This window comes from Nomascus leucogenys, chromosome 4 (assembly GCF_006542625.1).
Source record: "Nomascus leucogenys isolate Asia chromosome 4, Asia_NLE_v1, whole genome shotgun sequence".
Classification (NCBI taxonomy): Eukaryota; Metazoa; Chordata; class Mammalia; order Primates; family Hylobatidae; genus Nomascus; species Nomascus leucogenys.
The window spans coordinates 143,504,975-143,524,371 of NC_044384.1; the positions used below are offsets into that span (position 1 = coordinate 143,504,975).

At 45.2% G+C, this 19,397-nt stretch overlaps 1 protein-coding gene across 1 annotated transcript; it reads left to right on the forward strand.

Moving 5' to 3' along the window:
* Nucleotides 1–726: 726 nt before the first annotated feature.
* On the forward strand, nt 727–2,094 carry LOC100593124 (60S ribosomal protein L23a-like). The gene is made up of 3 exons (XM_030810223.1): nt 727–866; nt 1,189–1,244; nt 1,814–2,094. The coding sequence occupies exons 1-3, from the start codon at nt 727–729 to the stop codon at nt 2,092–2,094; spliced, it is 477 nt and encodes a 158-aa protein (XP_030666083.1).
* The last annotated feature ends 17,303 nt before the right edge of the window (nt 2,095–19,397 follow it).

The following is a 19,397-nucleotide window of genomic DNA, read 5'->3' on the forward strand; positions in this document are numbered from 1 at the left end:
CAGGAGCAAAAGAGAGCACTTTTAAACAACCGGATGTTGTGAGAACTCACTCACTATCATGAGAACAGCATGGGGGAAATCCGCCCCCATGATCCAATCACCTCCCACCAGGTTTCTATCCCAACACAGGGGATTACAATTCAACATGAGATTTGTGTGGGGACACACAGCCAAACCATAGCCATACCCAAAATAAGTGAAAGCAGAGATACAAACAGATATTTGTACATTCACGTCTACAGCAACATTATTTGCAATGGCCAGAGGGTGGAAGCAACCCAAGGGTCCATAGACTGCAGAATGGATGAACAGAATGGGTCCTCCACAGGCAATGGAACATTATTCAGCCTTAGAAAGGAAGGAAATTCTGACACGTGCTACTCCATGAATGAACCTTGAAAACATTAGGCTAGGTGAAATGAGTCCAGTCACAAAAGGACAAATACTGTATGATTCCACTCATATGAGGTACCTAGAGTATCTGAATTCATACCGATGGAAAGTAGAATGGGGGTTACCAGGGAAATGGAGAGTTGGTGTTTCATGGGTACAGAGTTTCCGCTGGGAGAGATTTTAAAATATCTAGAGATGGATAGTGGTGGTGGTTGCATAACAATACAAATATAGTTAGTGCCACACAACTGCACACCTAAAAATGGTTATGATGGTCAATTTTATGTTATACAGATTTTTCCATAATTAAAAAAAAACTAGCCTTTTCACAAGATGGCACGGAAAGCAAAGAAGGAAGCTCCTGCCCCTCCTAAAGCAGAAGCCAAAGTGAAGGCTTTGAAGGCCAAGAAGGTAGTGCTGAAAGGCGTCCACAGCCACAAAAAAAAGAAGATCCGCACATCACCCACTTTCCAGTAACACTGCGACTCCGGAGGCAGCCCAAATATCCTCGGGAGAGAGCCCCCAGGAGAACAAGCGCCCACATATCCTCAGGAGAGCACCCCCCGGAGAACAAGCGCCCAAATATCCTCAGGAGAGAGCCCCCAGGAGAACAAGTGCCCAAATATCCTCGGGAGAGCACCCCCTGGAGAACAAGTGCCCAAACATCCTCAGGAGAGCACCCCCCAGAGAACAAGCACCCAAATATCCTCGGGAGAGCCCCATGGAGAACAAACGCCCAAATATCCTCGGGAGAGAGCCCCCAGGAGAACAAACACCCAAATAACCTCGGGAGAGCACCCCCAGGAGAGCAAGGCCCAAACATCCTCGGGAGAGCACCCCCAGGAGAACAAGTGCCCAAATATCCTCGGGAGAGCACCCCCAGGAGAACAAGTGCCCAAATATCCTCGGGAGAGCACCCCCTGGAGAACAAGCCCAATACCGAGAGCACCCTGGAGAACAAGTGCTCAAATATTCTCGGGAGAGCACCCCCTGGAGAACAAGCGCCCAATATCTCGGAGAGCACCCCTGGAGAACAAGTGCCCAATATCCTCGGGAGAGCACCCCTGGAGAACAAGGGGGGGGGGGGGGGGGGGGGGGGGGGGGGGGGGGGGGGGGGGGGCAAGTGCCAAATTCTCGGGAGAGCACCCCCTGGAGAACAAGCGCCCAAATATCCTCGGAGAGCACCCCTCCCCTGGAGAACAAGTGCCCAGATATTCTCGGGAGAGCGCCCCCTGGAGAACAAGTGCCCAATATTCTCGGGAGAGCACCCCCAAGAGAGCAAGCGCCCAAATATCCTCGGGAGAGCGCCCCCTGGAGAACAAGTGCCCAATATTCCGGAGAGCACCCCCAAGAGAGCAAGCGCCCAAATATCCTCGGGAGAGCGCCCCCTGGAGAACAAGTGCCCAAATATCCTCGGGAGAGCACCCCATGGAGAACAAGCTTGACCACTATGCTATTATCAGGTTGCCACTCACCGCTGAGTCAGCCATGAAGAAGATAGAAGACAACAACACACTTGTGTTCATTGTGGATGTTAAAGCCAACAAGCACCAGATCAAACAGGATGTGAAGAAGCTCTATGACATGGATGTGGCCAAGATCAACTCCCTGATTTGGCCTGATGGAGAGAAGAAGGCATATGTTCGACTGGATCCTGATTACAATGCTTTGTCTGTTGCCAACAAAATTGAGATCATCTAAACTGAGTCCAGCTGGCCAATTCTAAATATATATACATATATGTATATATATATTATATATATTATGTATACACATATATAATATATATTATATACTATATATACACATATATAATATATATTATATACTATATATACACATATATAATATATAATACATTATATATTATAGATACATATATAATATCATATATTATATATTATAGATATTATTATATCTATAATATATATTATTATATATAATATAATAATATATATTATTTATATATATACTATATTATATTATATAGTATATATAATATATAATATATATTATATGTATTATTATATGTATATTATATAAATAATATATAATATATGATATATAACATATACATATATGTATATGTACATGTACATATATATGTATATAGATACACATATACATGTATATTACCAGGAAAAAGTATATGGCACAAGAAATAAATGTTTGCTTTTATTTGTCTGCTTGTGAGGGTCAGATCTTAAGAAAAGCTTACAGAAGTCAAGAGTGATGGTGATGCCACAACTGGAAAGATTGGGCCCATGGAGGTTCTCGCCCCAGTGAGAGTGCTGCTGCTTTCCAACAAAGCTGTTTTCAATCCTGAATCCGGAGCCTTTGTTCAAAGCCGGTCATCTCTCCAAGGTCCTAAGTAGACCACCCAGAAGGCGCAGTGGAGATGGTTTTGGGGAGGGGTGGAGTCATGGCTATAGAGTACAACCAGGGGTACCACTGGCTCACAAGTCCTTTCTCTCTATGACAGAAACCAAACTGCTGGTTGTGTGTGTAGAGATAAACCTGGGAACCTGTGAAAATTTGAAAGCATTGAGCAACCCCTACCAAGAGCATTCCCTCAGTCCCTGACACCAAAACACCTGGCATCCCAGGTGAAGGCCTAGCTCAGCTGCCATCTCCAGGAAGAAACTGAGGTCTCACCACAGCAACACACTTGCTATTCTATCCCTCCAAGATGCAGCAGCGCAACTGCTCCATCCAGTGCCTTCATTTCACTGCATCACTGGCCAGTGGAGTCACTGTTTAATATATGAATGTTGGCAAATTCCACGATCACACAAATGAAAATATCTACACCTAGTATTTGCATTTGATATATAAACATGTTTGTTGTATAATGAGAATGACAGATATCCTAGCCCAGGGTGGTATCCAACAAGTCCTGTGATTCACAGCAGCTCCAATGCTCTGAGCACGGGATAAATACTGAACCAGGGAAACACAGCTAGGCCTGGACTAGGGGGAAGGGCAGTCGACCCCAGCTCAGGGACATTGCTGGGAGCCCAGGGTGGCCCACACAAGTACAGGGAGTAGGAATCCAAAGATGATTAAGATGAAGTGCCCACCTTCAAAGAGTGTGAGCCTCCAGGTGCCTACAGGAAGAGCAAAAACAGTAAGGCCCAGCTTCACTGGCTGGGTGTCAGGCACTATCCTAATTTCATAACAACATTTAATCCTTGCAACAATATTTTGCAGTACATACTGGTTATTGTCACCACCTCACAAATGGGGAAACTGAGGCACAGAGCATTAGGTAACTACCCCGACACCACCCAGTTCCTCACAGCGGGCAACCGGGGTTTTAGCCTCCTGAGTCTGCAGGTCTGCCATGCTGTAGGGTGGGGCCTAGTCCGATAACCCAAGCCAGGACGTGAGGAAGGTTTCCAGGCTGCATGAAATTCTCCTGGAGGGAGCTGATCCCATTCTGGATCATAGATTCCAGTGGAGGAAGGTGAAAACCTTAGAACTCATGAGGGCCACACTCATACTTAATAAACGAGGAACCGAGGCCAGGAAGGGACCTCGTGAAGATTCTGGTTGGGCCTTGCTGGGAGCATCCAGCTTGCTTTTCCACATGGCTCTGAGTGTCTGGCAGTGCTTGCCGCTTATGGACACAATACAAGCAGTTTGCTTTGATGAGAAAGCCCGGCTCCAAGCCACGGCTTACACGGCAGGTAGATGATGATTTACTAAGCATGCAGGGACCCAGAATCCAGCATCCAGCCTGGCCTTCCATGGGCTTTACAGGGAAGCAGCTAATGCTGGGTGGTAGGCGGTAAGGAGGAAATGAGGGTTTACAGAGTTAGAAGGGAGCAATTGGAGAGGAGAGTACACCCCCTTTTTCCTGATAACACAGCTGTTCCATTACGTCCTGAATTACCCAACTCTCAACACTGTTAAAAAAATAAAGCTTGCTTGGTTTGGGACACTTTTAAAGACAGTTGTAATTTTGAAGTCCATAGGTAGAGTTAGGGCAGGATTTTGTGAAGATCTGGGCCAAGACCTGCCTCCGACCTGGTCTCCGTGCCCAGCTCATTGTCCTCTTCTGCCCAGAAGCCACCCTGCAGTGAGTGAGATCCAGGACTTAGGAGCAAAGTCTGCCTTCACATGGGTAAACTGGTGGCAGCCCCAGAAGCAACCTGCCCTTACACAAGGCCATGAGCCCCAGGAGTCAGATTCTTCCTTCTGCACACTGTTCTCTGGCGTGTTTTCCTCACCTCCCTACTTGTTCCTTTACCTTTTCTTCCTATCCTTCCTGGGCTCCCAGAAATACCACAGGAACAGAAGCCAGAAGACTCAGCATCTACAGACCCAGTAGCTGGGAGACACAGGGCAAGTCGGTCCACACTATTGAACATCAGTTTCCACCTCCAGAAAATGGGACCTTGGGGAAGACGGATCTGCTATACTAGTCTCACAGGCTGAGGCTGTGATCATATGAGAGCGTGGGTCCCACAGAACCTTTTACATGCTGTGCGAACATGCCAGGACGGGAAGCCCCAGCCGAGACGGCTAATGGGGGGCATCCCAGAAGAAATGTGTGGCCATTTCATGGGATGTTTTCTGCAAGCTAAAGGCGATGGAACATCCTATTCATCATCTTAGACCCTAATAATTAGCTGTTCAATCAATGAGTGCATAAATGAGCCAAAACTAGTTAAGGATGCATGCATCTGAAATCAACAAATACCCAATGAGCTTTCGTTATGTGCCAACTGTTGTCATGGGTTTCCTTTGTGTGAAATTCAAAGACTAAATCACCTTCATGTTCTAATATAAAGGCAATAAAGAGGCAAATAACTCTGATTCAAGGCAGAGACACTAGGAGGAAAGTAAAAAATACAGTGCAGATTCAAAAGGACAAAAATGCTACATCTTTGGGAGGTCAGGAAAGGTTTACTGGCCTTGACACATGGACAGAATTCCAAACTGTGTCACCAAGAAAGGGTGTCCCAGGCCAAGGGAATCACCTGCCCAAAGCTGTCAAGGCAGAAAACAGGACTTGGAGCAGTAAAACCAAAGCATAGGTGTAAGTAGAAGTGCAAGAAAAAAGTGGACACTAAACCAGGAAAATGTGTTTGGATCCAAAGAACAGAGGTCTCCAAGTGTCAGCTGAGGATGTCAGATTTACTCTCAGGACAGGAATGAGTGTCTGGGTTCTTCCAGGCATTGGGTGACACAACAGATTCCTTTTGCAGAAGAGCAAGTGATCAATTACGGTTTCAATTAATAATCCCCCGCCTAAATATAACTTCCTGCTACCTGGTACAAAAACTCTCTCCCATGTGAGCAAGTCATTAGCCCCTGAAGCCAAGCGATCATCATGTATTAAATGGGATTAGCAGAACCCAGACCACAGAGTTGTTTTGGGAATTAACTGTGACAAGAGCTATGCAAGTACCTGGCTTGGAGATGTGTCTTTTTGTCCAAAGTACAACAACAACTTTTTTTGGTAGGGACTTATTTGCAATACAGACACCCCTGAAATGAGGAAGTACATTCCAGAATTATCTAACTGAAGAAGACTCCATGTCATAGGTTAGGAATTTCAAAGGTGGGCGTCAGTGGCTTGCCAAGGCTGCACGGCCAGTCACCCACAGCATTGAGCCCAGAGTCCGAGCCTCCTGACCCCAGCATCCTCTCTCTTGCTGCCGGCTTCTCAGAAATAAAACACCAGAGAGTGAGTAAATGCACCTGGGATGTTTCCTGCAGCAGAAAAGCTTGGCTGTTCTTGCTCATCCTGATCCCCCATCCATTAAAAGTCCTGAGCGCAAATGTTGAAGACAACATTCACCAACTCTGCAAAACCCCTTTGTTGCCGGCTTGCATAGAACAGAGAGTGCAGGGAATCAATCACAAAGTCAAGAAGATCACCTTGCACAGACAGAACCTTGCCTTGACTCTGGAAGCCATATTCTATCTACCTCCCACCCCAAAATGCACAGGTGCTATGAGTTATCGGGTGTATCATTTTGCAGATTAGGAACTAGTGGCTCAGAGAAATTGAACAACTACACCAAGAACACGTAGCTGGTAGCCATCGATTGTCTCAGCTTCTGCAGCTTCTCAATAGGCCATTGCCTTCACCTATGCTACCAGTTACCTCTGTGTCACTGAAACCGGTGAGCAGTCTTTCAGTCTCTCTCACCAAACACTTTCTTCCTAAAAGCCCTGATCTTCCCTTGGCTCTCATGACACCACACTCCTCTGGCTTGGTGCTCTCAGAACACCCCCTTGTACTGTTGTTGGTTGGCCAATCCAACTCTACTAGACCTCAGATGCTGGAGTTACTTAGGAATGTCGCCCTGGCCCTTTCTGCTTTTCATTCTGCAGAGAGGAATTTCACACACCCTTCTGGCACTGATTGCCTCTCTAGGCCAGTACTTTCCCAAATGAGCCTCCAGCTTAGAAGCATATATCCCTGCCTGAATGGCCCATGCACCTCTCAAACTCCACAAACGCAAAGCCCAACTCATTCTCTGCAGTTTGTCCTTGTAAATAACACCTGCATTCTCCTGAAATGATCCTTGCTTGAGTTCTCTCTCTCCTCCACTTCCTACACCCAAATAAACTTTTCATTCCTCCTTCTAAGTATTAATAGCTCTTAAACCTTCCATTTCTACCATCCCCACCACCACCCAGCCTCTTATACTGGACTCATCTGGTAGCCTCCTAACTGGGCTCCCTGCAGCTACTCACGACTTCTTCCAAATCAGCCTCTACAAAGCAACCAGGCTGATGGTTTCAAAATGTAAATGGGACCATGTTACTCTCTTAAAATTTTTGATAGGTGTCCAAACAAATGACTTGATAAACAAAATGTAGTACATACAGGCAATGAAATAGTATTCAGCCTTACAAGAAAGGAAATTCTCACACATGCTACATGGATGAACCTTGAGGACATTGTGCTTAGTGAAAGAAGCCAGACACAAAAGGACAAACACCTTGTGATTCCATTCAGACAAGGCACCTACACTAGTTAAATTCACAGAGATGGAAAGTAAAGCTGGGGTTACCAGGGGCTGGGAGAGAGGAAAGTGGGAGTTACTGTTTAATGGGTATGGAGTTTCAGTTTTACAAGATAAAAAAGTTCTGGAGATGGATGGTGATGATGACTGCACAACGTGAGTGTACTTAATGCCACTGGACTGCACACTTTAACACTGTTAAAATGGTAAATTTTGTGTTATATTTTGCCACAATATTTAAAAATAAAAGAAACTGTTCAACGGTTTCCCCTTGTCCCTTTAGAAAAGTTCCACATTGCCAGGCATGGTGGCTCACGCCTGTGATCCCAGCCTCTGGGAGGCTGAGCAGGCAGATCTCTTGAGCCCAGGAGTTCAAAACCAGTCTGGCAACATGGTAAAACCCCATCTTCCCACACACACAAAAAGAAACAAAAAGTTAGCCCAGAGTGATGGCATCTGCCTATAGTCCTAGCTTCTCGGGAGGCTGACGTGGAGCCTGGAAATCTCTTAAGCCTGGGAGGTCAACGCTGCAGTGAGCCGTGATCAGGCCACTGCACTGTAGCCTGGGTAACAGAGAAAGAGTCTGTCTCAAAAAAAAGAAAAGAAAAGATCCCCATCCTTGGCAGGGTTCCCCAGGCATGGTGGCCGAGCCCCTGAGTCTGCAGTCCTCTTCTCCCTCTTTTTCAGGGCCAACTGCAATGCACTTTGCTAGTTCCTGACGTGGATGGCCTCCGAGGGTCTCTGTCCTCTGCCCAGAGTACTCATAGCCCCTCTCTCCGTGCACCACTCCTTTTGCCTGAACAGCTTCTGCTCATCTTTCAAATCCCAACTTCAATACCCCAAGCTCTGAAAGGACTTCCCTCACACCCAAACGATGTCACGACCCTGGATTCACATGAATACTATTCCTTGTGCTGCGCCTGCAAGAGATTTAACACATGCAAAATTAACGCTTGTATGCCGTGCTGAGAATGAGACCCATCTCTGTCTCGTCCGTGGGTGTGTGTATGTGTGTGTGTGTGTCAGTGTGTGTTTATAGTGCCAGGCACAGCATTGATAAAAGTCCTTCCAGGCCTACTGTTGGATGACAGAAGAGGTGGCATGCTCACTGTTTTCCTGAGTCTAAGCCTTCCCTCTATGTGGCTTTGACTCTGCTAAGTCCCTTGATAACTGTGGACAAAAGAGCAAAAGTGGGCTGAGGGCAGGAGTGCAGGATGGATCTGCTGTCTTCACGCTGAACAGCCTACCAAGTGTTCAACCCCATGAATTATCACAAGCCCAGCTCCCCTTCAGCCTCCCCTCCACTTGCAACAGAACCCAGCAGGGCGGGGCCCTCAGCCTCTTCCCTCCTTCCAAATCATTCCTGTCCTGGTGCATTAGTCAGGGTTCTCCAGAGAAAGAGAACCAAAAGGACATTCATAAATAGATAGAAAGATGCTTATTAGTAGGCACTGGCTCATGTGATGATGGAGGCTGAGCAGTCCCACTATCTGCCATCTGCAAGCCAGAGGCCCATGAAAGCTGTAGATGTCGTGCAGTCCAAACCCGAGGGCCTGAGCACCAGGGCAGTCTATGGAGAAAATCCTGGTCTGACTCTTAAAGCGCCTGAACTAGAAGTCCCAGTGCCCCAGGGCAGGAAAGGATGGATGTTCCAGCTCAAGAAAAGAGCAAGTTTGACTTTTTGTTCTATTCCTTCCCCAAGAAATTGCACAATGCCGCCCATACTGGTGAGGGCACATTTTCTTTACTACAGATTCAAATGCTAACCTCTCTCCCAAGCACCGTCAGACACACCCAGAAAGAGTGTGTTACCAGCTGTCTGAACAAAGCCCAGTCAGGTTGATAAAGAAAATTACCCATAACACCTGGGTCCTACCCCATTTCCTGTGATGCTGAAGCATCGGCACCGTGCAAGCTCTTGGCCAACATCGTCTCACCTAACTCCAACAACAGCCCTCTGTTCTTCAGAGGAGAGATGGTCACAAATTGCCCCAGGTCACATTGAGAGAGCAAGAATGCCAACATGTTTTTCTGCCACCAGAGTCCTGCTGTGTGTCTAAGGTTTGATTCCTTGGCTTTGCAGTCTCCGAGGATGGCACCATAACAGTGTCCAGCATGCCCTACCCATTCTTCACGCTCCTTCTAAATGCCACTTCTCCAACAGTGCCTTTCCTAAGCCCCATGAGAACCAGGCGCTCTTCCCCTCAGCTCCCAGAGGAGACTTCTAGAGCCAATATTGATCTAGCCATGGGCACGACTTATTTCTCTGATGCCCCCACAAGCCTGAGAGCTCCTTAAGGACAGGAGCCAGATCTTCATCTCTGCTTTCTCCAAATCTAGCCCAGCGCCTGCATACAGAAGATGCTTATTATTAATGTAGGTTCAATAAATAAATCAAAGGGTAATGTGCCTAACCTATTCAAGCCCGTTTCTTCTCCTGAGAAGAGGGGATAAATAATTCTTCCACACAACCTGCTTCACATGGTTGTCATAAAGTTGGAAATGAGAGGAGGCGTTTCCCTCGCTTAAACATACCGCTGAATACAAGATTCACAATTCATTATCCACTTCTCAGAGGAGAATTGGGGGAAGAGGAGAGAAGACCACATTAATTATTTACATCAATTATAAGATTCACCTTAACTTCAAAATGCTAAAATTGAAAAAGCGTACACTCACAAATCCTAGAAATACATCAAGATGTGTAAAGCATGAAGCAGTGACATTGTGTGAGTTGTGGCCATTTGGAAGGTTTCTTTAAAAGACAGATCCTGGAGCCTCTCTCAAAAATTCTGATTCAAGGGTGATTTTTTTTGGGTGAAGAATCACCAGGTGATTCTGATGAGCTGCCTAGTTTGGAAACTGGTCCCTCAAAAGACATAAAATTCACCCTCTTCTTTTAAAAGGGACGAAACTGGGGGTGGCAGATAACCCATAGCTTGTCACAGATCGGGCACAGGTGGTTCCACAAAACCCTGACTCCAGCTTCGCCTCCCACTCTTCATCGGGGCTTCCCACCAGGCCATGGCGCCTCCTTCTGGCTCCAGCTCAGGCTTTGCCAGATGCTGATGACTTCGGCAATTCCGGACTCCTGACATCACTCATTTCTGCAAAGCCAATGAACAAACCACTCACAGGAAAAAGCCGGTTACAGCAGGAAGCAGTCTGGGGGGATTTCAGATGGGAGCTGATAGTTGCACAAACAAAACTGGTTTTATTTCCTTTAGGGTCTAGTAACCCTTTTACTCCACACTCAAAACAAACCACATGAACACATGATCCCTTGAGTTGCTGAAATGCTTCCAATTGCCTTTGTTTTCAATAAGGTTAAAACAGTATGGAACAACCTGGCTGGCATTTGGCAGAGGACCACCATGATTCCCTTTGGTGTGAAACAAAAAGAAGTCCCTGAAAGTCAAGGACCTTGGAGAGCCCTACATATGCTCAGAATGTTTTTGTTTTTATTTTTATTTATTTGTTTTATTTTTAATTGACACATAATAATTGTACATATGTATGAGTTACACTGTGATACTGACAATATGTACACCTTGTGTAATGATCAGTAAGCCAGACACAGAGAGATACTACCCAATCTCACTCATATGCAGAAACCAAAAAGTGGATCTCACAAAAGCAGAGGGGAGAATAGCCTTACCTGAGACTGGGGAGGGGAGGGGGAGGTGGGGATGGGGAGGGGTTGGTCAATGGGCACAAAGTTGCAATTAAACAGGAAGAAAACGTTCTGGTGCTCTACTGCCCAGTACGGTGATTATAGTTGACAATGATGTATTGTATATTTCAAAATAGCTAGATTCTTAGATTCTGAGAAACCAGGGCCAGGCTCAGGGGTGAAAAGCGACTGCCCAGACTCTCAGGCAGCACCACCCACCCCAGCCAAGTGGGATTGCCTGGGCCCGGTGCCAGGACAGATGCAGGCACAGTCACCTCACTTCAGAGGCTCAGGGAAGCCTCTGATTGTCCCTCTTTTAGCTTTCACGCTGTCACTTTGTACAAATCTCTTTACACTCTGCAATTATCTTCTATATCTGTAAATTATCTGATGATGTTGAGCTAGATTAGTTCTACCTTTCCTTTTATTAACTGCCAGAAACTGTCTGTCACACAAAAGCCATTCAGGAGGCCTGGCCCGTGGAAGAAATGGCTATGCCTACGAAGTGGGCTAAGGTGTCGAGAGCACCTTCTTGGTACTGGCAGAACCCCTAAGTCCCAGGGGCTCCCAGAAACTCCCTGGAGTAGACACTGGCTACGACCTTCCAGCTGAGATATCATGAGGCTATGATTCCGATGGGCAGTAAATGACAATTCTGGGCATAACTGGGAAAAGTTGATTTCCTTGCTTGGCTCAAAGCTTCCCTGGCAGAGGTGTACTCTCAGTCCCATCTGTCAGAGCACAGCTCGCAACTCCCTGAGGGGTATAGGTTGGTCATGACTATAAATGCTACCCTATTCCAAGTGTGTTTCTATTGCAGTGGGGGGACACCATTCAACACTCGGTTCTGGGAAGAATATTAGAGGCATTGCAACACATCCTAGGGGGATTGCTGGGGAGCTAGGGTGGACATTAAGACCATCCATCCACCTCTTTGCCACCCCTAAGGCTTTTTCTATTAGGTATCGCAATAGGATGTGGATGTAGAACAAAAAGAGGCTGCCAGATAAAGCTTTTTCTGAATTGTAGAATTTCTACCGGCTTTGTGTTTCTTCAAAGTGTGTGTAAGGTCTCCAACCTGGCTAACAAAAAGGTTGTTATGCGAATTATGAGTTATAATATCAATGTCACTTTTTTAACATTTTACCTTCATATTTCAGAAAGGAACTGAAATAGAAATTATCTGTAAATAGAATTTGCTTCTCAAGAAATCCTTTGAAACCCTTTGGAAGTACCAAGCACCTGTGGATTCACAGTGTGAGTCTGAGCTACTCGCGTCACCTCTGTAAGGTACACTGACATCACACACTCATCTATCTCCAATGTGGCCCAAACGTGGCACAGAAAGCCGGGATTCTACTGGGGGCTCCTTTTGGAGCCCTGTTGCTCAGTAAGGCCACCACTTGGGCCAACGCTCATCACTGGACCTATCATTTTTTAATCAAAGGAGTGGACGTTGTGATTATATTCAAAACAGAAGAGATTGAAACATTTTTATTACACTGAGCAATTCTATCCTGCAGAACAAACAAAAAACATAATAAACCAGGTTGAATGATAAAGTGGAGAAATCATTGGTAACATACATGAGAAACGACAGCACTGATTTCAAAGGATTAAAAAAAAGCTGCAAAACAATTTTTAAAAATGATCCACCAAACTGTTTAAAAATGACAAACAAAACTGACCAAGAAAATGCAATGCAAACAAGATAGCAGAGAAAAAATGAGAGGCACGGATCCATCCTTCCCTAAGTCACCAGGCCCCACAGCTCCTCCTGCTCCTACCATGCTTCCTCTAAAGTGGCCGTAGAACTACATGTTAAGAAATAGCCATCTCCCATCCTTCTTGCATTGTGGTGTGTAATCATTATAATATGCCCCACCATTCATGGACAACTTCTGCTCTCTGTGTCCTGTGCTCCACATTTCTATTCATTTTTCTCATCTAATAATCACAACATCTAATCTCGTTCCTTATGCAGAAGACAAGGATGTTGACGACCGCTGAGATGCCTTTTCGGTGGCTAGCCTAGGATTCAAACCCGGCCTTGTCTGGTTCTTCCTTTTGCCAGGGTCTCTCAACCTTGGCACAAGTAACATTTGGGACTCAATAATTCTTTATCATAGGAGGCCATCCTGTGCCTTGTAGGATGTTCAGCAGCACCCCTGACCTCTAGTGACCAGATGCTCATAGTGCTCCCTCTCAAGGTGCAGCAGCAAAAGTGTCCCCAGACATCACCAAAGTCCCCTGAGAGGCGAAATCACCCCTGGTTGAAAACCACTGCTTTCAACGACGTTTTTAACCCAGCTGCCCTAATTTCATCCCAGATCCACAACAAGAAACCCCGTGATCCTCCGGGGGCCTTTTTCAGGTGGGTGTGGAAACACAACTAAGTCATTTAAAATAATGTATTTATTGTCGTATTTATTGTCTGTCTCTCCCCAGCCCACAGTAAAGTTGTTGAGATAAGGAAGTATGTCTCTAATTCACCCTGGCATGGTGCCTGGCACATAGTCAGTATCCAAGAAAGTTCATAATTTATAAATGAATGGATAAACCGAGGCCAGGATGAATGGTAATATTGGAAACAGGTGCAAGTCTATACTTCTTTTTTTTTTGCATGTGATTGTAAATTAGTAAACCTTGTGGAGGACAAACTGGCAATACGTATTAAAATTTTAAAGGTGAAACCCCTTTAACCTTTCAGCCAACAATTCCAAGCCTAAGAATTAATGCAGTAAACTCCATATTACCCACCTCAGGAAAACCCACCAGTGATTTGCCCAAGTCAAGTAATTCATCCTCATGCTTCCCTGTGCTTTTTCTTCATAATATTTATCAAAAAAATAATTAAATGGCTCACTAGTCCTCCTCCTTTAAAGCAGGGACCAAGCATTTACAGGTTCTTAATATATATTTGTTACATGAGTAATAATTTATATGAGTAATTATAACAAGTAAATATATGTATATACACACATTTGGTATTATAACAGTGATTACTGCACCACTCTTATAGTAGTAAAAAAAAAAAACAGAAACAATCTAATGTCCATTTATAGGAATGTGGTTAAAAAGGATTCTACTGAGCATCTGTATACCTTCTTTCGACAAATGTCTATTTTGCCCATTTTTAAATCATGTTGAGTTGTTTGTTGTTGAGTTTTAGAAGCTCTTTATATATCTGGACATAAAAAGATTGTCAGACAGAAAATCTGCAAATATTTGCTCCCATTCTATGACTTGCCTTTTTATTCCATTTACAGTGTATGTTGATGTACAAAAATACTTTTTAAATTTTGCTGAAGATCAATTTATCTATTTTCCCTTTTATTGTCTGTGTGTTTGGTGTCATATCCAAGAAATCATTGCCAAATCTATTATCGTGAAGTTTTTCCCCTATATTTTCTTCCAAGAGTTTTGTAGTTGTAGTTTTTGTGTTTAGGTCTTTGATCCATTTTGAGTTAGTTTTCGTATATGCTCTCAGCTAAGGGTCCAACTTCATTCTTTTGCATGTGGATATCCAATTTTCCCAGCACCATTTGTTGAAAAGATTGTCTTTTCTCCCTTTCAGTGGTAGTGGCACCCTTGTTGGAAATCATTTGACCACATATGCAAAAATTTACTTTTGGGCTTTCTATTCTGTCCCACTGTTTATACGTCTGTCTTTATGCCAGTACCATGCTGTTTTGATTATTGTTCCTTTGTAGTGAGTTTTAAAGTCAGGAAGTTTGAGTCCTCCAACTTCGTTCTTCTTTTTCAAGATTTTTTTGGCTATTTAGAGTTCCTTGTCATTTTCTATAAATTTTAAGATGGACTTTCTATTTCTGCCAAAAAAATCATTGAGATTTTGATACGGATTGCATTGTACCAGTAGATCACACTGGGTAATAAGTACATGAAAAGTTATACATGAGGCACAGTCAAAAACTCACATATAACTTTCAACTCCCCAAAAACTTAACTACTAATAGCCCACTGCTAACCAGAAGGCTTATCAATAAAATAAAACATTAATTAACACACATTTTCTATGTTATATGACTTATATACTGTATTCTTACAATAAACTAAGCTAGAGACAAAAGTTACTAAAGAAAACATAAGAAAGATAAAATATATTTACTCTTAAGTGGAAAAGGATAATCACAACGGTCTTCATCCTCATCATCTTCACATTGAGTGGGTTAAGGAGGAGGAGTAGAGGAGGGGTTGGTCTTGTTGTATCAGGGGTGGCAGAGGTGGAAGAAAATCCATGTGTAAATGGACCTGTAAAGTTCAGCTCCGAATTGTTCAAGGATCAACTGAAAATGCATGCACTATAAAAATGGATTTGATCTAAAATATTGAAAGATGTACAACTGCTAGCTGGAAAGGAAAACAAGCAAGCTGCAGATCAGTATTACAAAGTGTTTCCTTTTTACAATCTGTAAGTATTGAAGTGTACATGAATAGATACCTTTAAGTGTGTAGAAGAGAAAGTCATTAACTGAGACAAACCCAATTGTTAGCAATCTGTTTATCCATGAGAAATAGGATGCAAGACAACTTTCCTTTTCTGCCGATACACATCAGTATTGTTTTAACTTTTTGTAACACATATATTATTTTTATAAATAAAATATGTTACCTACAAATAATAAATATTTACTTTATTAGTAAATAAAGAAAACAAAACCAACAATGGGGAAGACTTTGAGGATAGCGTTCCCAGAGCCGTCAGCTCTGCTGCACTTGCTGTGTCTCTGGTGTCTGAGGTCACTCTCCTTGGCACTGGGATGTCCTGCCTGCAAAGGAGAGGATGACACTCAATCCCCTATGCTGATGGCTTGGGTCAGTTCTTGATGTACCACTCACTACCTGTACATTACTCTCTGCCAGTCTAGGTGTATAATCTAAGAAATGGGGTAATGATGACCTCATAATATGGGAAAGAATAGAAATAATCATGGTAAGAACTAGCACTAATTGAACACTCCTCATCTGTGCGCATAAATGTGTTAAACCCACATGATCCTCTGGTGTTAGACAGTTTACGATTCCTACCAGCAGCAGGACAGGTGAGTGCCAGACCAAGCTGGCCCTGCCTCTCCACAGAGGCACAGAGCTGAATCCATCCTGTCTGACTCAGGGGCTGGCTCAGCTCCCTTCAAACACAGCCTCTCATGGTCCTGAGGACTAGACACATTCACAGTGGCATCGCACCTGGCTGGGGCGGTGCTTCGTGAGGCTGTGCCCTTCGTTTTCCTTCACAGTGGCATTGAGGAGCTACCTCCAGCCTACGTGAGTGGAAGTGACTCTCTGAGGAACTCCTGAGTTGGGACGGAAACCAGCTCAACCCCACCATGCAAGGACTGTGTCCTGTTGACCTTGCAGGTGGAGCCCCAGGGCAGGAACTGCCCTACACAGCTTCTGTCCCGCCCCAGACCCCCTCCCTTCTTCACACTCAGGTCTCATGCTCCAGAGCTGTGACAAGCACATGACACAAACAGTTCCTGCTCTGGGCAGCTGCCAGTGGCATGGCCTGTGAGGTCAGCAGTCAAGGACGTGCCTTTAGCAGATCATAATCAAGATCTACTGTGAGTGGCCGGGTGCAGCGGCTCACGCCTGGAATCCCAGCTTCTTGGGGGGCTGAGGCATGAGAATTGCTTGAACCCGGGAGGCAGAGGTTGCAGTGAGTCGAGATCGCGCCACTGCATTCCAGCCTAGGTGACATTGTGTGAGAGTCTGTCTCAAAAAAGAAAAAAGAAAAAAAAAGACCAGGCGGGGTGGCTCACACCTGTAATCCCAGCACTTTGGGAGGCCGAGGAAGGCGGATCACGAGGTCAGGAGATCAAGACCATCCTGGCTAACATGGTGAAACCCCATCTCTACCAAAAATACAAAAAAGTAGCCTGGCATAGTGGCGGGTGCCTATAGTCCCAGCTACTCAGGAGGCTGAGGCAGAAGAATGCCCAGAACCCAGGAGGCAGAGCTTGCAGTGAGCTCAGATTGCACCACGGCACTCTAGCTTGCGTAACATAGTAAGACTCTGTCAAAAAAAAAAAAAAATCTACTGCGGGTCAGGGAATAAGGAATAGTGTTCCAAATTGTGCTCACCACTTATGGGACTTGCACAGTCTCAAACCAAAACAAAGCATCCATGTCTTAAAAACCTGAAGTTCCTCCCTGAAGAGGAAGCCCCCATAGGGGTGAGGGTAACAGGAGGTTGGGGTGCTGCTAGGAATGGAGTCCCCGGAGTTTTGTTGTCCTAGAAGAAATGAAGAGTTCACCAAGAATACAGACAACACTTGTATAAGTCTAACCAGCTGCCACAACAATGTGCCACAGGCTGGGTAAATGCAAGTTTATTTGTCATGGTTCTGGAGGCTGGAAGCTCAAGATGAAGGTGAAGGCTGATTCGGTTCCTGGTGAGGCCTCTTCTTGGTTTGTGCATCACGCCTTCTCTCCATGTCCCAGAGCTCTGATTTCTCTTCCTCTAACTATTAGGCCGCCAGTCCTATGACCTAATTTAGCCTAATTACCTCCTTAAATATCCGTTTATATATTTATGCAAGCAGGGAATGTGTTCCATCCATAGCAATGCTCTTCTGTTTATTCATTTCTTCCAAAACAGTGACTGATTATCTATGCCAGACCCTGGACCCTCCAGTGAGGGGAGACTGCGGAGATCCCACTCGGCCCGTCCCCTCCATCAGCCTTCACTGATGACTGGAGGGAGAGACCAGCATGCAGAGGACACATCAGCCACTGTGATAGCAAATGAAGGCACCCCTTACACTCGCTTGTTTACAAAACTCAACATCTTCCTGTACCGGCTCTTCCTCCCCTCACCCAGCTCAGGGCCTGACATCACACTCAGTCAAACCAGGGCCAGAAAACCAGCTCCTTCCATCCAGGGCCAGAAACCCAGCTCCTTCCATCCAGGGCCAGAAATGCAGCTCCTTCCATCTAGTACCAGAAATCCAGCTTCTTCCATCTACCAGTGGAGGCTGGTTCACTTTAGCTTCTTAATTCCTCTCAAGTTCCTGTCTCATTTCTTCCCCCTTCCCCATATTGTTTAAGACCCTAATGGCTCCTCAACCCCTTCCTGGGTCTTCCCAAGCCCAAGCTGATGCCCTCTCCATGCATCCTCGACACCTCCACATTAGACTAGTTCTATAATGGCAACAGATTCATTTAATTCCTCTTCCAAAGTCTCCCTATTGCCTAAGAAGAAAACCAAAGCTGCTCAATAAGACACTCAAAAGCCTAAATGTGCACCCTCCACACACAAAGCCAAAATGCACCCACACACCAAAGCCTAAATACACATACACAAACACGCAAGCCAAAATGCACACACACACACAAGCCTAAATGCACACACACAAATCTAAATGCACACACACAAAAGCCTAAATGTACACACACACAAACACATAAGCCAAAACGCAAACACACACAAGCCTAAATACATGCACACACCACACACACACCACACACACACACACACAAGCCTAAATACATGCACACACACAAGCCTAAATGCACACACGCAAAAGCCTAAAATCTGCACCACACGACACAAAGATACAAGCCTAAATGCACACCACGCATAAGCCTTAACGCACACCACACACACAAAAGTGCATCTCCTGTATAGGCCTTGGTCCCTGCTTTTCTGAGATGTCCATGGACCTCCCACCACATTTTCATCTACTCAGCCCCCATCTGCTCTACAACCTCATCCCAGGTGTCATTTCCTCCATTAGACTGTCATTCATCACAGGTGGGTCAGTGGCCTCATCCCTGGGCTGTCAAGGGCCTGTGCACTTTCTGCCACCACAGCCCCCATCAGTCTCCTTAGTCAGCGCCCACCCACAAAGGCCACATCTTTTTCAATAGTGAGTGACGAAGCCAGGACTCTAGCCGGTCTCACTGCAATATTTATGTGAAAGTAGATGCTGCATTCTGCTTGTATGTGGTTTCTCCTGGGCACATGGCACGGGACCTGGCCTCCTTATGATCTCGCCTGGCCTCCCATGCCTTCAGAGCTGGCTACCATGCCTCACTCCTCAAGAGAGCCCAGGAGTGAGCTCTGCTCTCCAGCATCACCCTGTTGATGGACATGAGTGGAAAAGGGTGATGCCCTGGACACTCGGACTAAAATGACCTTCTTCTAGCACCATCACAGGATGCTTGAAATCCTGAGAACATAACCTGAAAAAGCAAAGTGTCTCTTTTCAAAAGAAGACATTTATGCAGCCAGCAGACACATGAAAAAATGCTCATCATCACTGGTCATCAGAGAAATGCAAATCAAAACCACAATGAGATACCATCTCACACCAGTTAGAATG

What these genes read in the sequence shown, in the direction of transcription:
- LOC100593124 (XM_030810223.1), top strand. Translation starts at nt 727, where the DNA reads ATGGCACGGAAAGCAAAGAAGGAAGCTCCTGCCCCTCCTAAAGCAGAA. An exon ending in CGCACATCACCCACTTTCCA is followed by an intron (nt 867 to 1,188) that starts GTAACACTGCGA and finishes ACCTCGGGAGAG; the next exon opens with CACCCCCAGGAGAGCAAGGC. An exon ending in GAGCACCCCCAGGAGAACAA is followed by an intron (nt 1,245 to 1,813) that starts GTGCCCAAATAT and finishes TATCCTCGGGAG; the next exon opens with AGCACCCCATGGAGAACAAG.